At 43.2% G+C, this 17,358-nt stretch overlaps 1 protein-coding gene across 2 annotated transcripts in view; it reads left to right on the top strand.

Annotated features, from left to right (window-relative positions):
* LOC140267135 (1-phosphatidylinositol 4,5-bisphosphate phosphodiesterase beta-4-like) overlaps positions 1-17,358 on the top strand; it is a 54,111-nt gene that overhangs the window by 13,584 nt on the left and 23,169 nt on the right. For both annotated transcript variants that reach the window (XM_072362326.1, XM_072362325.1), the window contains exons 3-4: positions 1,505-1,571; positions 13,921-14,018. In XM_072362326.1, coding sequence (XP_072218427.1) covers positions 13,935-14,018 — 84 coding nt within the window. In that variant the 5' untranslated portion in view covers positions 1,505-1,571; positions 13,921-13,934. The remainder of the gene's footprint in view (positions 1-1,504; positions 1,572-13,920; positions 14,019-17,358) is intronic.

Here is a 17,358-nt window from a genome sequence, read left to right as displayed (position 1 = left end):
AGACCGGTTTCTGTTCTATTCCGTGTTGTGTTCCACAACAAGTCCTAATTGGGTTTTTTGGGAGTTTTTTTTTTTTAAGTTTGATTTTGGTTGAATTACAGAGCATTTCCACTCATAATTCTGTTTGAGATGATATTACACATAACCTGATTTAAAAAAAAATTAAAAGAAAAAAAAAAAGAAAAAAAAAACAAGGACCCCCCCCTCTTTTCGATTACTTTCAGAAGTTCCTCTCATCGCTTTGCCTCAACAATAGAAACAATATGCCGCCAATCTAAACACGCTACACCCTGGCAGGGGATGACCTTTTGCTTTTAGGAAGGACCTAATGCAATGTTGAGATTCAGATGAGTCTGCATACGTGACGAAGGCTCTGCAACACGAGTCACAGAGTCCTGCTTAAACGACAGGGAGGCTACTCCTGTCAGCGTCAGTTAAGCCATTTGATGTCTGTATTTGTTGCAGGTGTGAATCTCAGTCCAACTGACATTAAAGTGCATTAAAATAAGGATGTGCTGTATTCCCACTCAGTGAGTTGACGTTGCAGTTTTGTTTTGCTCAGTAGCTGATAAATTTCTTTCTCTCCTTCTGCCAAGAAGAACAAAAGGACCAGTCACGGGATTCTTTTTTTTCTTTTCTTTTTTCTACTGGGCTCTCTGAAAAATTCAACTGTAATAAACAATCATAATCCCCCGACATAAAAACAATTGGCAGTACAGCAACTTTTCTTCAGTCGGTTGTTTAAATCTCTCCGGCGCTGTCTACACTTATCTGGCAGAGTTTATCTTGCGAAGTGCTTGTATAAAGAAACCATTACTGCCCTGTTCCTGTCCTGCTCTGGGCAAAGAGACACGAAGCTGTGATGATGAGTTGAGGAGAGACACATGCCGAATAAAAGTCTGCAGAAGATGATAAGGGATTTGTGCCACCTTCTGTGCAGATATAATGGTGTAAGGTAACGGAATCCGGGAGGATTCATGAACGATGTCTTCCCTTCTTTACTTTCGTTCCTGTTTTGCCTCTTCGTGTCGTCTGTCTGCCTTTCCTTTGATCCGGTCCTTCCTTTACATTTGCTTTTAGTGCTCCTAACAGAGCCTCATATACCTGCTACTCTAAGCCATGGCAGAGCTCACGGGGACGTTGGGGAAGTTTGTCTAATTTGCCAGCTCGATTCCCCCCCTGTTTGAAGAAGGCAGCCTTTCTTAAGGGAGGCAGCTTCCTATTAAAAGTTTATTTAGCAGAAGCCAGAGGATTGATTAAAATTCTGCTCTCACCAAATAGGATAATGAGAATTACTTGAAGCGAGTGATTCCACCCCAGTAAGTGTTGCACATGCTCGTGCTTGTGTGTGTTTGCGTCGTCAGTCTCCCGAGGGCATCACGAGCATCTGTAAGTGTAAGCAATGAAGCTTAATCATGACTTTAAGCGCATCAAATGTCTGTAAATGATTCTTATAAGATTAAATTTTTTCTTTCTCTTCCTTTTTCTCTCTTTTCTTTTTTAGAGTGGACCAGTGCGATCTTCCAGCGTTTCCCCTCCCCTCAGTATTCTGTCCCTCTGTCTGCCACCTGGTAAGTACGCTCAGATTCACCTCCCACCTCAGGCAAAGAGGCTTTCAGGGGTTTTCAATCCTTTACAGAATCATCAGCTCTCTGCCTGCCTTGAGCTACAAAATGCTGTCACCTTTACAGAATACAACAGAACTCCGAGTTAATGTACAAGGAGGGCCATTGTGTAAAGCTGGCAGTGTTTATAACACATGGCATATTTACAACATGTCATTATTTGACAAAATGCAGAAGCAGTGTGTGCAGTTCACCCTTACTGTTTCCAAAGGAAAAAAAGAGGCTAAGTAGCAGCCAGGTGCCGCTTATCAAATGCACTTGATTAAATGGAAATAAGCAAGTGTGAGCACCTCTATTAAAGCAGATGTTTATGCAGTTTGTTGGTCTGGAGGACTCAGATGTGTGTTTAAAGAAATCAACACTTAGGAGGAAGGCATCTGCAGTGATCTAAGGGAGGCAGTTGTTGACAGCGATCCCAGGCACCGCTGCGAATCTACAACAGAACGGCTGGAAAAGAAAAGAATCAAGGTGTCGCAATGATGCAGTCAGTGTGGCCCTGACTGAAATGCTGTGATGGGACCTTAAGAGAGCCGTGTATACACATACTTTCCTTTCCACATGACTGTTGTTTTGTTTGATCCTGGATAGAGTTTGATGTTTCCGAGTGACCACAGAGCTGCTTCACAAATCACATTCTAGTACAACAGATGTTTGTTTTTTTTTTCAAAACATCAGTACCTGGTTGTCCGGCCGAACAAGAGATGGCGCTTTATCTGATGCATTTTAGCTCAATGCCATTAGATTGTTACATGCGATTGCTCAAAAACACACAGTTGTTTTGGTTCTAAAGGTCTTCGGTGGGAGCGCTCCTGATCGGCCGACACACAGTAGGATGAGAAATAACGTTTTCTGTCACCCACCAAGGAAGATCTTGGATATAAGTGACAAAAAAAAGCTTCATGTGAAATTTTCATAATAAGTGACTCACTTTGCTGAATCTCAGACATTACGCTATGTCTTAGGTTTGTGATGTTGCTAAGCATATTAGAGGGACAGATTGGTGTAAAATTCAGTCTTATGTAGATATTTCAGCCAGTGCACTTTGCATATGCTTAGGAAGCACGGCACAGGGCAGCTTTAATGTATAATTCCTGCTATCTTTCATCGACAGTTACGGGGCCTGTTGAGTCTAATCACTTTGTGGATCTGTTTTTAAGGGTGTGTGTTTACGTGTGTGTGGCCGGGGGCTTTTAATGATAAGGATTGGCAGTCTGTGATTAGAGATGTGTGTGTTGTGGTTGCGTCTAAAGGGGGGCAGGACTGGGTGGGTCCCCATGAGTCCCCGTGCTGCTATAAATACACTCTGGGATCCCATTCACTCACTTAATTTGTGAGTGCATCTTCGTGACGCCGCTGCAGCCAGGCAAGCTAGAGGCTATTACTGGCCAGCGGGGTTGCTATGGAAACCAGTGGTGTCAGAGGGGAGCACAACATCTGCGGGGCGTTTTGTTTGTCAAGACAGGTTTTCCTCTTTCCTTTCTTTTTCTGTTTCTCTGCCAGCGTAGTTGGCTAAAAAACTCTGAGTGAGGTTAAAAAGCCTCATGCAGACTCTCCAGTCTTGTGCCATTAGTATTGTGAACATGGAACTCATGGAAAATCTTTTTGGGTTTTTTTCGGGCAGTGCTTCAGCTGCCGTTGCTCAATCACACTCACTGTCGACCCTCAGGGTGTCAGTCAGCAGGGACTCGGGGACTCTTTTCACTGGGTTTACGCCAGTGGAAAGCTCGCATTCTGGGGAAGCATTTAACCCCTGGCCCTTCCTGCTCCCTGTCTCCACAGCTCCCTGCTCTATATGGACATGTTCTATTTTCCACAGCTCCTTTCTGCTGGCTGCCTTATCCACTACTCAGCAGGGCACAAATTCTCTCTTGATAGGTACTTATTTGGGCAACGGGAGAACTCATAATTTTGAGCAACCCCCACTCTCCTCTTCTGTCCTCCTACTGTCCAGTTTTTCTTGTCTCAAACCTTCAACCCTTCATTTGCAACACATTTACTTTTGCTAAGGTTTTCTCCCTCTGGAGCCCTTTCAGGAGGAAAGCTGTAGGTGAGTGGTTGGAGAGGCACATCTAAGGCTAAGCTTTTGAGACGTGACACAGCTTTCCCCCCAAATTAAAGTCTGTCTTTTAAGTATCCATTCATTTGGAGCGTTTTAATCCCCTTAAGGTTTTGTCTCTGGCTCCATATGTGGCTGTTTTGCAGCAACCAGCACAAACAGGTTTTCATGTTTATTAAGAAGTCCAGGAGGCTTGAGGTTAGTTTATCTTTCATATATGTTGATGAAATTCAGAGGTTTTGTAGACACTTATCATAGGTCAGCAGGACTATTTTGTGCACGTGTATCTCAGTATTTTTGACCATATTTGGTGACACCTGGCCTTTCAGAGGCCCACTGTGGCGCATGTGTAACTGGGCAAAACGCACCTTTGATCCCCTAATCCAGTCTAAATGAGAATGTCATTGCACAGCGGTGCACAGTGTTGTGTCGCTCTGAGTCTGTGATGTAACGTAGTCATTTTGGAATAATTTGATATTTTCACTCTGCAGGCATCCCTCTGCAAAGGCCAGTTACCTAATGTCATCCAGAATTGAACAGACTTGTCCTGCATCTACCTTCATCACCTCAGGCAAAACATCAATCCATTTATGCCCAGATTAAACTAAGCATTGAGTTAAATTCTGCTTGTGTCCTCACATGCTTCCAGCAGTGTTATATTTTAGAGTTATTAGACCCCAAAGTGTCTCCTCGGTGTCAACTTTTTCTGTTAAGAGCTGTCACAGCTCCCGCAGCATATCATTCCGTCTGGGACATTTTTAGATTGTCTTTTTTTTCCGCACGACTGCTTCAATTGCATGGACTTTTCTCCCTAAAGCCAGAGTTCAGGTGAAGTTTGTATGATTGCACAGAAACCGATACCTTCCTCTTTTGAAAAATCGTCTTTTCCGTATTCCATTTGCTGACTTGGCTTACATCGCTGAAAATGAATTACCGGAGTAATGTAAAGTCGTTTCTGTTCTGCCTCAGCTGTTGGTAATATTGTTTCCCCCCTCTTGTAATTAGTTTGCACCAGTTATCTTCCTTGTGGGTTTTCCTGTGCACCTGTTACACTCGAACAAACAACAGTCAATGGCAGGTGAAGTTTCGACTGGGGAACTGTGTTCTGGTCTCAGGCTTAGATTAGGTTTGGCCCCTCGACCTCCTTCCATTCAGGGAACTCCCCAGACTGAGAGCTTCTTCTTTACACAGAAGCACAAACACACCCGTACAGAATATTCAAGGGTCTGCTGAGGTGCAAGTTTAGTTTGGGCTGCAAAGGATCCAGATAAACATGCAATAGTAAAGCTATGAGGATGCTCAAGTAAGCGCCTGTTCAGATCTGCTGTGCAGTTTTGGATTATGTCCTCCAAGCACACCAGAGAGAAGTATGCACCTCAGCTGCTGTCCATTTCTGCAGAGAAGAACAATCCAGGCTTTGTCCTGCTCTTTCTCCTTCTTTTCTGTCTTTACCTTTGAGGGGTCTAAATGTCCCCTCAGAGGCTGTAATCGATGGGCAACAGACTGTCTTTCTCTTCCTGTCACACACGCATGAATATCCAGGCTTCAGGTTGTCATTTATTTAATGGATGCTCTGTACATTAGGACAGATTGGAAGAGTTTAGATGACGTGATTCTAAACAGAGCTCTTTGTGTACCTGGATGCGTGTGACCCACTGTGCGTTTCAATTTGAATTTATTCATTTCAAAAAAGGATAATATAATGTAAACAAGTTAAATGTCAATGTAAGCTGGCCAAAAGGCTCATTTTCATCCAGTCATAGCAGACAACCAAAATAACATGGACATGGGTGTGGTTTGTGGGTTATATGAACTATTAAAAAAAAAAAAGAAAAAAAAGTTGGGAGAAGGTTGAAGACGTTAACGAAACAGAAGAAAATAATTTGCATGTATTATTTATTTAAGTGAGGGGTAGGTACAGGGAAAAAACTGCTCATCAGCCACTTACTAAAGAATAAAAATAGCTGGATTTCTCTGGATTCTCCAGATCTTTTCATGATTGTATCTCCACTGTATGCTCCGACCATTTACTAAACTTCATCTTCGGGGGGGGGGGGCTGAACGCTATCCGAGCTGAAGTTTGTAGATGGGCAAGTGTAGTTCTTTACCATTTCATTTGGAGAGACGTTATTTGTGATGTTTCATCTATTTGCCGGCAGAGTATTTTACAGATTGATGAAGCCTTCTATGTCTCTGGAAAAAAGGGTCAGTGAACCTAATTATGTAGCTTTTCCTGTCCCAACTTGAGCTGCGTTTGGTGGCAACAAATTCAGAATGCATCAATACTTTCTCTTTGACTTAAATCTCTTTGTTAACTTCCAACACAGCCTGCCACCTCTTTGGGAAAGGTTGTGAAAACTGAGCTAACAAAGGTTTGACTCAGAGTCGAGGAGATTCTGTGGCTTACACATTTGTATTAGCATCACTGTTGGTGATTGTGCACATTATTTATGATACATTTACATAACATTCCTTATTTGTCCACGTGTGTTCCGACAGACTGCAGTTGGGCGCTGTAGTGTACAGGATGTGCAAGTGAAAGACGGCCAGCTTCTATCCCAGGCTCAAGCTAATTATGTAACCCAGGACCGAGGAGCATGAGTGAACACAATGATCCTTAGCTATAAAAGGCAAAGAAGACGATAGAAGAGGGTCATTTGGTTGGGAAAATCCCATTCCTTCCTTCTACAGCACGATACTTGCTAGCTATAGTTCCAGGGAAATAAATGACAGAACTTTTGCTTGGGTACATAAAGCCCAAGAAGAGCAACTGCAGTCATATTCTTATTCCTGCTCTTTATATGCCTCTCAAACACATATAGGTCATGATGGTGAAGAAGCGTGTGTGTGCACACACACATGGTTCAGAGGCTATGTTTAAAAAAAAAACATCTGCAGAGTTGGACAAATATTGATTTAGAAAAAAAGAAGGCGCATAGAAGAATTGTTTTGATTGCATAGACGGGCAATATCCTGTTCAGAAGTAGTCTGTGATGCTCCCGATGTTTTGTCAAAAGACGCCAATGTTTTTCCGAAAGGGCAGCCGTGTTCGGATAAATGCAATAATCGGATCAATAATCTGCCTGCCGTCGTTTTTGAAAGAACAGCCTCCACGAATCAGATCACTGCGAAGGTAAAAACACCACTTTTTATCATTTGCATTGTGTTCTTAAAGGAAAGACAACAGGACAAGCAGCCATTCTTTAATGAGGAGACTGTAATCTGTGCCTCAGCCTCACGTTGTATATTACACGGCTTTTTTGCTATTTACCAATTATTCAAACTAATAGCAGATGATACAAATCATGTTTAGAGAAATAAGATTTATTAAAAATAAATTCCATCAGAAAATAGGAAGCAGCCCAGCAAGGCTTTTTTTTTTAGTTGATTATGCTGAAGATGCAAATGAAACAAGTTGATTCCCCGTAATTTGACTCAAGTGATCGGCAAGGTTTATGATGTGAATAATTCGATTCGAAAGCAAAACGGGCCAAATAATGTGTTTAGTTCAAATAATGTTCCCCTGTGTGGGCTTCTGGTGACGTTCAACTCAGAACCCCTGCACATGTACAGTGGTTTTCACAGGAAGTGAGAGGTTTTTATCATTGTGATGAGTTACTTCAGGCAGAGCGTATTGTATAATTAACACTGCAATCCACTCATGTCTCTACTAAGCCTGTGATAAGTTTTCTAGGAGCCTTTTCATATTCTTTTTCTTGGTGGAAGACGGAAAAAAAAATATTTCTAGAGCTTAAATGTCCTGTTATTCGAAGACAATGTGGAGTTACAAATTTACAGTCTCCTCATCCCGACCCTACTTGTCTAACCTGTAAGCCAAAACCATCCTTGAACCACCTTGTTCCTTTAAGCGACTCCTCAGGCTGATAAGGCTAAGCCGGCTGAGGAAGACAAACGGGTGTGGACGTGGACAACCGTGGACAGACATCCTCAGACGTGCACATTTCATACCTGAAAGTCACACACTGTTGGAGGGGCTGCGGGGGATTTTCAGAGAACATCGGCACCCATTTGCAGTTGGTTTCACCATTTAGCTTTTCCCCCTCGCTGAAACGGTTCCGAAGCTGTAAGCCGAGTTTTGTGCGCCCGGGTCGGCGTGCCGTGCTGAGCTGCCGTCGGGGGCATTACGAGGCCAGAGAGTCTGTGAAATCAGATATCTTAAACAGTGTATACACAAGCATACACACACAGGATCAACATCCTTGTAAGCGCATGTTTACTCAGCAAACACACTACACCCTCTACGCCAACCTTGAATGAAGTCACCAAAATTGAATGCAAGGACAGACACGGGCGCTATTAGCATTGATTTCACCTACATATGTGCTGTTTACCCGGAGAACAGAGGTCACGTTGTAATAAAAACACTCCGTCTGTCGTTGAATTAAATACACTCCAGTTTTATGATATCACTCTCAGAGCGTGAGTGAGTGCTGTGTGACCGATGTGTGCAGCAAACTCTGGGAAAACAAGCACTGCTCGCTGGATTCTATCTCAGGGTAGCGTTAAATCTAATTCATGGTAATTTGATTGAACAAGCCTGCCACCACCAGGACGCTGTAATCTGTAATCTGATATTGAATGAACGTTACAGGCGTCGTTTCTAAGCAGTTGTCAGAGCGGCAGCCCGTTCCAGTTGCTCCCAGCATATGGTTCCCTGTGTGTTTTTTTTTTTTTCTGTGCATTGTGGTTGGTGATAGTATGGCACCAGCCATGATATCCACTGCTTAATTAAACCTGTTGCTGTGGGCATTAGACAAGCCATAAGTTTGTTGTCTCATCATTTCTGCACATATGTACACTATACGTTTGTGCAGTTAAACAGGAAAATCTTAAGCGTTTCTCCTCATAATCATGCTCTCTTCGAAGCTGCCTCTCTCCCTGCCTCCCCTCATCTGAAGTCAGTGGGAGCAGCTTTATGCGTCACATCTTTGATCCAAGTTGCCTGGCAGAACGCTCTTTTTATTTTTCAATCTGAAGATGCAGTTTTGATAACAATACAACGTGACGCAGAAGATGGATCATTTATTTGGGGCCAGCCGAGTAAAACTATGTTATAATTATGTTGTTTTCTTGTTTATCTATTTTTCTTACTGAAGCCCAGAACCGACTGTCACTCTGTCTGATACTGAAAAAGTGGGCCCGGGAATTAAGTGGAGACTGACACCGACAGCTGTGTCTGAGGATGGGGTAATGGGACTTTTTGGTAACGTAATAATGAGGATGAGTTCACACTCCTGTGTTGTTCTACACATCTTACAAGGAAACCGATTTGCGCTTTGCTTCTATTCATTTGTTCTAATCTTTTATTTAAACACAACCACCGTGAGGAACCCACTTCTTGGAGATATGGATGAGCTGATAGGTGTCGTGTCCTGAGCTGGGATCAGCTTCAGTGATGATGTGAGCAGTGAAAATACATGCTTTATGGTGTTACTGACGTATATCTGCACTAATCGGTGCACCTGTAGACTTGTGCTGCTGTTTTCTGTCAGTAGTTTGTGGCTTCTTTGTCGTTAGAGTCGTGTTGGTTAAGGACGTCATAATATCATGTTCGCACTGCACAGTTACTGTGGCCAAAGAAAACCACGTTAAAATAATCAGTTAAATGGATCTTTTTGATTTTTATTGCACACTTTTGTTTGACAAATTGATTGAACTTTACACTGGAGCTGTGAAATAGGCCAATGATTTTAGCGATGGCTTTGTCTTAACGCCTGCCTTCACTTTATTCATTGTTTCAAACGGAATTAACTGAGCTAAATCTTTGGTTTCCTCTGATGTCTTTGACACCCGCTAACACATTAAAAGTTTAGCACAATGACCCCCGACAGAACACTTTAAACCGAGCAAACTCTGTTTTTAACTGCTGCGTAAAAAGTTTAATGCGACACCCCGTTAGATGTGAAGTTTATGTTGGGACTATTTTTGCTGTGTTTTAGAGAGCTGCCCTGCTGTTTGAGTCTGTTGTCATGGGAGCCTGCAGTGTTCTTTGAGTGGTTGATACCAAATACCAAAAACAGCAGTTTCTCGAATCGTGGCCATTTATATCCACTGGAGACACATTGTTTCTCTGTTACCTTTCCCTGGAACTCGGGCCAAGTCATCTATAAAGTAACCACGTGGCGACTGTCATGCCAGACATTAGTGTTGCCGCCATGTTTCATTTAAACTGAACACAGTGAGTGGGGAACAGAAGGAGGAGACACTGAAACCTAAGAGCTGAGTAGAGCTGAGCTGGTGTTCAAACAAGCAGCTCTACTCCTGACAGTTTCTACAACCAGACTCTGAAACTGTGAATATCTAGCGTTGCTATCCTATGATGTTTAACAAAGATAGGAAGTATTTCCATCTTTCTTTCTATAAAACTTCCTCGTTCTGAGCAGCTGTTTCCAAACACTTTGCGTGTGTCTATTTTATAGTAGACGAGTAATTAGTTTGAGTTACTGTTGTGACCCGTTAGCCCCACTGTAGTGTCGTTCCTTTGTCTTTTCTACCCAGCGACACTGGTAAAGCAGGGATTTTGACACCCGGTTCGTATCAACCTTCCAGACTTTCTCTGCTCTTGCTACAACAAGTGGAAGGTTCCAGGTATGCAACACTGTCTGTGAGAACCAGCAGGCAGCCAAGCATTAAGTGTAATTTCATTGTCCAGTTCTGATATAGTTGATGATATAAGAATCAACAGTAACCTCTTTAGCAGGCACCACTGTTGATTGCCATCACATGTCCAGCGAAGCGAGCCCATAGCTGTCAATATAAGACGTAGTTTGACGTAGTTCCAACCAACATCAGATGCTACAAATCATGTTTTTTAAAATAACTACTTCAATTGAATTTCTTCCCGTAACAGGCGGCCCGGAACAGCAGCTGGGCTGACGGTCATGAAAATGAAACAAAAATGACCAAAACTTGAGTTGATTCAGTAAATTCCCATAATTCGAATCACAGGTTTATTATATAGGTAATTTGATTTCAAACCAACGGAGGTAAGATAAGACTTGATCAGAATCACGCTCCCAGCTGAAGATAATCTCGTTTATTTTTGCCACGTAAGACTTTTTACGTTTCACAAGAACATCGCATTAAACATCATTGCATCTCTTGTTAAACCTTGATCAACACTGACATTTAGAATTATTAAATAGAAAAGAAATGATTTACTGAAGTTCTTATTAGTCAGGAATACGTGTGGTTTTATATTTGCATTGGAATATGGTCACAAAAGACCGACAGATTTGGACTTTGGCTACTAGAAATCCTTTTGGAAAGCCCTGCTTTCGCCCAGCTGCACACCGACGCTGTTGTTTTCACTCACTGTTGTTAATAATCGCATCTTTCTTCAAATGTTCGAGGCTATGTACACACAGCTCTCTGTCGCATGCGTGGTGAGGCACGTTTGTTTGTGATCAAGCCCAACCACAATGAACCCGAAGAGCTGTTTAATGAGCCAGAGTAGCTGAAGACGCTTGAGTGAGAGCGAGGCATGGAAGCTAATCGACACATGCATGCAATGTGGCAGCAATTACAGCTGATATTTGGCTCATTAACGTCACGGAAGCATCTTTTAGCAGCTTTTAGGAAACCACTTTTCCCCCAGTCCCACAGAAAAGTTATTGCTTTACTGTATTTCACACTTGCAATATCAGCACGGATTTAAAATTTCACGGGCCTCATGAGTACATGTTGACAAGCCGTTGTTGGTGTGGAATAATAAGTGTGTAAAAGTGCACACTGGGACCTCACACGCTTGCCGTCTTTGTGGCCTCTTTAACACGACAGCAAATTCACGTTCTTGTTTGATGACAGTGGAGCTCTAACTTCTACAACTGTAGGTTGAGCCAAAGAGCAAAAATAAAAATAAAAAACTCTACTTTAAACCTTTGACACTTTGTTTGACAGAGAGAAAAAATCATTTCCTATGCTTACAGATAAAAAAAAAGAAGTCTGAATGCTTTCCTTCTGTCATTAAAGCTGTCAATTGGGATTAAACGACCTGCTGTCAAATGAAACCCAGCGTTAAACGCGCTTTATTAAAAACACCCGTTTCCCCCTCAGTTTCCTGTCTTCTCGGTTATTTTTAACATCCGTTGTTAATACCTGTAGTGGATTACACGTTACGGCAGAGCTTTGGTCATTGTGACAGCCACGTCTCATGTGCCTCTCTCTCGCTGTTGTCACTTGTGTCCATATTAGTGTGTCCCCAGTCAACCTCTCCACCACTGGCTGACTGATGTAGCTCCAGCCTAATTTTAGTTTATGAGGTGTGGGACCGCTGGGTGTTACCCTAGCTGCAATTTTAGACGAGGAAGCTGGGAACAGCGTTCCTCACGGGGCTCCTATCTATCGTAATTATCTCATTGTCAGGGGTTGGACAGGGGGCTCGGACCTCACTGACTTCCTTTAGCTTCCCTCGGCTCCTCACGTGCACACTCGCACATCCGGGAGCTCAGAGACCCGGCGTGCGGGCTGGCGTGGCCTCACAGAACCTCGGTTGCTGCGCTGCCATTGGACAGATTTCATCCCACTGAGGAAAATGTTATCTAATGCATACTGTGAGTGTGGAGAGATCTAGGCTAACATCAGACAGGACAGCACAACCCAATTAGTTCAAATTAGAGATGTGAATTTTCCCTGTGAATCATTTTCAGATGTATTGGTTTTCTTTGAGGTTTTGTTTATTGTTTTTTTTTTAATAATAGACCGCGTACAGCCTGAAGCCTTCTCCATTTTTGGGACGTTCACACCGTGACTGGATGCGTTTGTCTTTGGAGATGTTTATTCCTGCTTGACCCCATTTTTGCTTATCAGTGGATCTACTGACCTGGCCTAAATGCCACATCTCCTACAGCAGTGAAAGGCAGTGGCATGTGTTCTTATTCTGCGATGGGTTCGCTCTCTCAGCTCAGTAACTGTATCTTTTCTGGTACCTGCACCTAGGTGTGAGTGTAACTCGAGTTAGCCGCTGTTTGATTGAGCATCCTTCCTGAATCATTCTGTTTTTCCAACATGGCAGCCTTCACTAATCTCGACACCCTGGCTTTGTCTGTCTTTGTTACGCTCGTGGTGGACTGCGGCGTAGCCAGCAGGTAGTTTTCTGTAACCTCCATCGATGTCGTCTTTTATCTCTGTTCCCCACATCAAAAGCAGCCCCCCCCCCCGCACTGTTCCCTCAGCCTCTCCAGCCAGCTCCTGTCACACATCTCTCTGCCCGCCACTGTTCACTTTTAGCTCTCATGTCACTCTCTCATCTGTCTCACATCTTTCACCTGTTCCCATCTCTCATTGGGTTTATATCCGTCTCCTACTTTTGGTTCACTCATTTCTCTTCCCATGCCCTTCTCTTATCGTTTTCCTTAATAGACACGATTCTGTATGTTAGACATTGTATCCTCTTCTGTCGCTCTCTAGCCTAAAAGACCTGCTAATCAAAACCAAATCACACCTCAGTCAGTATTCCCACAATGACTTAATAGCAGCTGAGCTCTCAGGCTATACATAGTGTGTCACGTTCTCAAGTGCGCTTCTCCCTCACAGTTTAGCCTGACACATTTGAGGCTGACGTAAGGAGAGCCTATATTTGAGTGGTGTCATCAACAATATTACAGTTTTCTTTCAGGACCGCGCCCCCCGTCCCTGAGCTGGATGTCTTACATGATGATACACGTGCAGCGTGTCACATGAATCAAGGCTTTTTGTGTTTGAAGGGGAGTACAATGTACATCCAGATGGTTTGAGGCCAAGTGCGAGATAAAAGTAGACTTAATGGAAAATTCCACCCTCGCACAGTTTTGAGCTGTCAGATACGCTGTGTTGTTCAGTGTCACCCAGGAGTTACAGTATGATAATATGGTGCACCGGCACCCCCTCCTCCTGTCCTGTCCGCTTATGCCTCACCACCAATCATGGACGCGTTACATCCCATTACAGTCTGGTGTCGTAAGGCATCTGATGAGGTGTCAGTAACTGCTTAAGAGATATTATAGAGATCAAACCTGAAAATCTGTCTTTCAAGCTGTTCAGGGAAGAGAATAACTGAGGATACCATCACTCAGTGCCAAAGCCAGCATCTCTGTCCATCACTCTAAGGCAGAAAAACACATGAAACATGTTGATTTTTCCATGTGCAGCTGGAAGATTAGTTAAAGTAGCTGACTGTGGTCAAGAGCCACGTCTTGTGTCTGACTTTTACTAATTTCCTTACTTTCATTTGTGTCTCAGGGTTTTGAGCAGCCATGACAAAGTCCTACGAATTCAACTGGCAGAAGCACCTGCCTGAGTTCATGCAGGAAGGCGCCTACTTCGACAGGTTTGATGAGGTAAGCGTGACCCTTTGCTTCATTTGTCAATCAGCCAACTAATCATTAAAGGAGGAACTTCTTTCCTTTAATAAACTAGGCGAGCTGATGAAGGTTTAGCGTGTATTGCCTGCTGTCTGAGTTTGCCAATAACCCTGCTGATTATTTGCTCTGCCTTATTATCATCCGTCACTTTAATGACTGTCCTTATCCCAGTCATTAGTTGTGAATGCACGGCGCAGTTCTGTCACTTTCTTTTTCAGAGTCTTAAACCAGGTCTTCACCATAAAACATAATAACTTGCATTATGAGGATTTGCTTTTTGCCCCCGGTGTGACTGTGTAAACCGATTACGTTCTCACAACACAAGTCATATAAGCACACACACACACACACACACAGAGCTGAGCCGTCTCCTTTATAACCCCATGCATCATTGTTGGAGTCAGAGCTCCAGCAGCCCAAATGGAATCTCCTCATTATGAAGCTTTAGCATGGTGACTGCATGTCTGCAGCATGTTCTCTGAGGGTTTCCATCAGCTCAGCTCACTGAATAAAAATACTATGGGCGGTATAGAAGGAATACTAGCTAGTAGCTAGAATAGTAGCTGAATAGAGAAACAAGCACAGAGAAAAACAAAGTAAACGATTAATTACAGTCATTCAATTAAATTAGATAGTTACAGAAAGTAGAGTTGCTCGAAAAAGATTACTCAAAAGTGGAGAAAAAAGCCAAACAACTTGGGGTTCGTAGATTGCTCTGTGAGACGGGGCTGCAGCGTTGCAAACAGCTGTTAGGAGTTATTGCTCGGGGCAGGAAAAGGTTTCCTGCATCGCTCCTTGTGACAACAGAGCTTTATCAGGGTTTTAGAGAATGCACTTTGTCGCCAGCTCATTAGGTCGTGGAAAGTTTGCTCAGAATTACTCTCAATGGATAAGTGTGCATATATATATGAGTTAAGTGTATAAAACATGAGATGAATGACTCGCTTTTCCAGCAATAGTGAAATAATTAGAATTTTCTTTTCTTATCTATGACATAGAGCTAAATTGCCTAAATGCTGCTTAAATTTTATAAGTGAATAACCAGTAAGAATCTGATATTCTGTCCAATAACTGTTTGATTAAGATCATTTCGAGAAACAGTCCTCTGTATCGTCATTGATGTCATCTGTCTTGCCGGTCGGCGTTGCCCATGTTTCCTCTGATAAACTTAATCAGGGCGCTTAGGTAGGACATATGACGCGCATCTTCAAAGTGTGTCGCCTCCTAACGCGCGCACACTCACAGAGAGACGTGCACGTACCCCCTGTACACACCAGGAAATCCCCTCAGTCCTCGCTGTTTCTGTGGGCGTCGGGAGTGGAAGGAGGATCCCTCTTAGGAAGAGGATTGAACCTGAAGGAGTTCACAGAAAGCTATCGCCAAATCAACCGCCGTGTCAGAGAGAGCAATGAAACTGGGCCACCGTGCCTCTGAAGAGGTCCTCAGTGTGTTGCTGCTGTGGTTCTGAGCCAGGCTGAGGCAGGACGAGGTTAGGGTTTGGCCTGAATGGCAGGAAGGTTAACCTGTGTCAGTCGCCCCGAAAAGTTCACATCAATGACGTCACATGAGGCACACCGCTACCATTTCCCCTCTGCATGTTGTTGTTGGTTTTTTGATGAATGAATAATTATATTCTAAATGATAATAATGTGAGTCATCTTTCGATCTGAAAAGTAATTTGATAATGGCTAAATCAAATCGAGGCTGCAGGGCACACTGACGCAGATATAAGCGACACAGAGCAGCTCTGCAGCAGGCACAGGCAGATATGCTAAACAGGCTGAATTTTGTCATAAAACGTTCTCTGCTGACTGAAACCCCACTGAGAGACAGATGGTAGAGGCAAGCAATGTGCTTGTGTGTTAACCTGTTCCTTTGTTTGCGTGTGTGTGTGTGTTCAATACCATTCAAAGCTTCACAAGCAGAGGTTGTCTTTATATGGAGTTTCTCAGTATGCAGCATACAGGCAACGTGTTCTAGCCGCCCCGTCCAAATAAAAAATGCTAAAATCTTGTCCCTCCTCTTCAATAGAAGTTTAAGTTGCCTGTTGCTTCACTTCCATCATTTTCCGTTTCCCTTCTGCACTGCAGACAATAGAAAGGCTTTAAATGTGTTATAGATTTGCTGTAAATACAGCGTGTTTGTCTTAGCGGGAGACATTTAATGTGGGTTTTCCCTCTCTTGGCAGCCCAGAAACATGCAAGTCAAAGGTTAAAGAGATCTGCTGTAATCCATCATGCTAAGAGCCAAAGGGCTTCCTCTGTGTGTGTATTCATTACCTCACTGATTGGAAATCCATCACTTGGGATCTGGCTAATGTTTGGTTTTCATGGGGACTAAGCAGCCTCATACTGACAGCGGCTGAAGACGGAGACTAACGGTCCAAAAGTTCGAGACACTGAAAACACTCAAGTGCTCATTTCTGTCGCCTGCCGGCTTTCTCTGTCATCTAACAGTGCTTTATCCGCACTGGATAGAATATCTGACTCAATTATCCGTTCAGAAGGTTGATGTAAGATTGGTGATGCAGGTAGAGGGTAGAATAAAATCTAAGAGCAGCTGAACAAGTTTAGAACATTATTGACACATTTGTGTCAACACACACTGAGCTGCACTTAAGTTCGTATGGAGAAGAGAATGTATAAATATCTAGATGGAGCTGGGGGCATAAATAGTGGTTCCATCCATCTCTGCTTTACCTGAAAGTGTAACTGTAGCCTGCTGCTGAATGTTCCTAATGGTCAGGGCTTATTTTAGACCATCTCCTTCATAAAGCTGCATACTCTATAAAGTGAAGCCTCTGTCACTCTTAATTCAGATGAAAGAGATTCAAGCTCTTAACTGCACTTACAGCGGGCCTAAATAGAAACATGATTGTTCCCTTGGTTTTTATGATGGTTTTAGATGTCGGGCACAGCAAAATAACAAGCCGGCCTTGTCCTGTGTCTCATGGCAGCAGCATCCTGAAATAATACATTACATGTTTGTGTGCGAGTGTGTGTGTGTGTGTGACACTGTCCCCTATTGCTAATAATACAGTAAGAGTGATCCAGCACCCATCACCTCGTCTATTTCCCCCCCTCTCTCTTATATGTCGGCCTCCACAGATGTGGCGTGAATAGGTTTAAATGCTAATTTAACACATTCACAGCTTTCAGCTAATTCAAATGAGTGGGAAATGCAAAGAAATCTACAGTAGATTTTCCACTTCAACACTCAAGCTGAATTGAGTGCTACGTTACACTGGCTGATAGATGGGGATAGCACGCATGGTCCAGAGTTCATATCCAGGGTTGTAAGCTGTATGTGAAATACA

This window comes from Leuresthes tenuis, unplaced genomic scaffold (assembly GCF_036924035.1).
Source record: "Leuresthes tenuis unplaced genomic scaffold, fLeuTen1.0.hap1 SCAF_13, whole genome shotgun sequence".
In the NCBI taxonomy this organism is placed as follows: Eukaryota; Metazoa; Chordata; class Actinopteri; order Atheriniformes; family Atherinopsidae; genus Leuresthes; species Leuresthes tenuis.
Note: the sequence above shows the minus strand (reverse complement) of the source record. Positions and strands in the feature narration are given on the sequence as shown.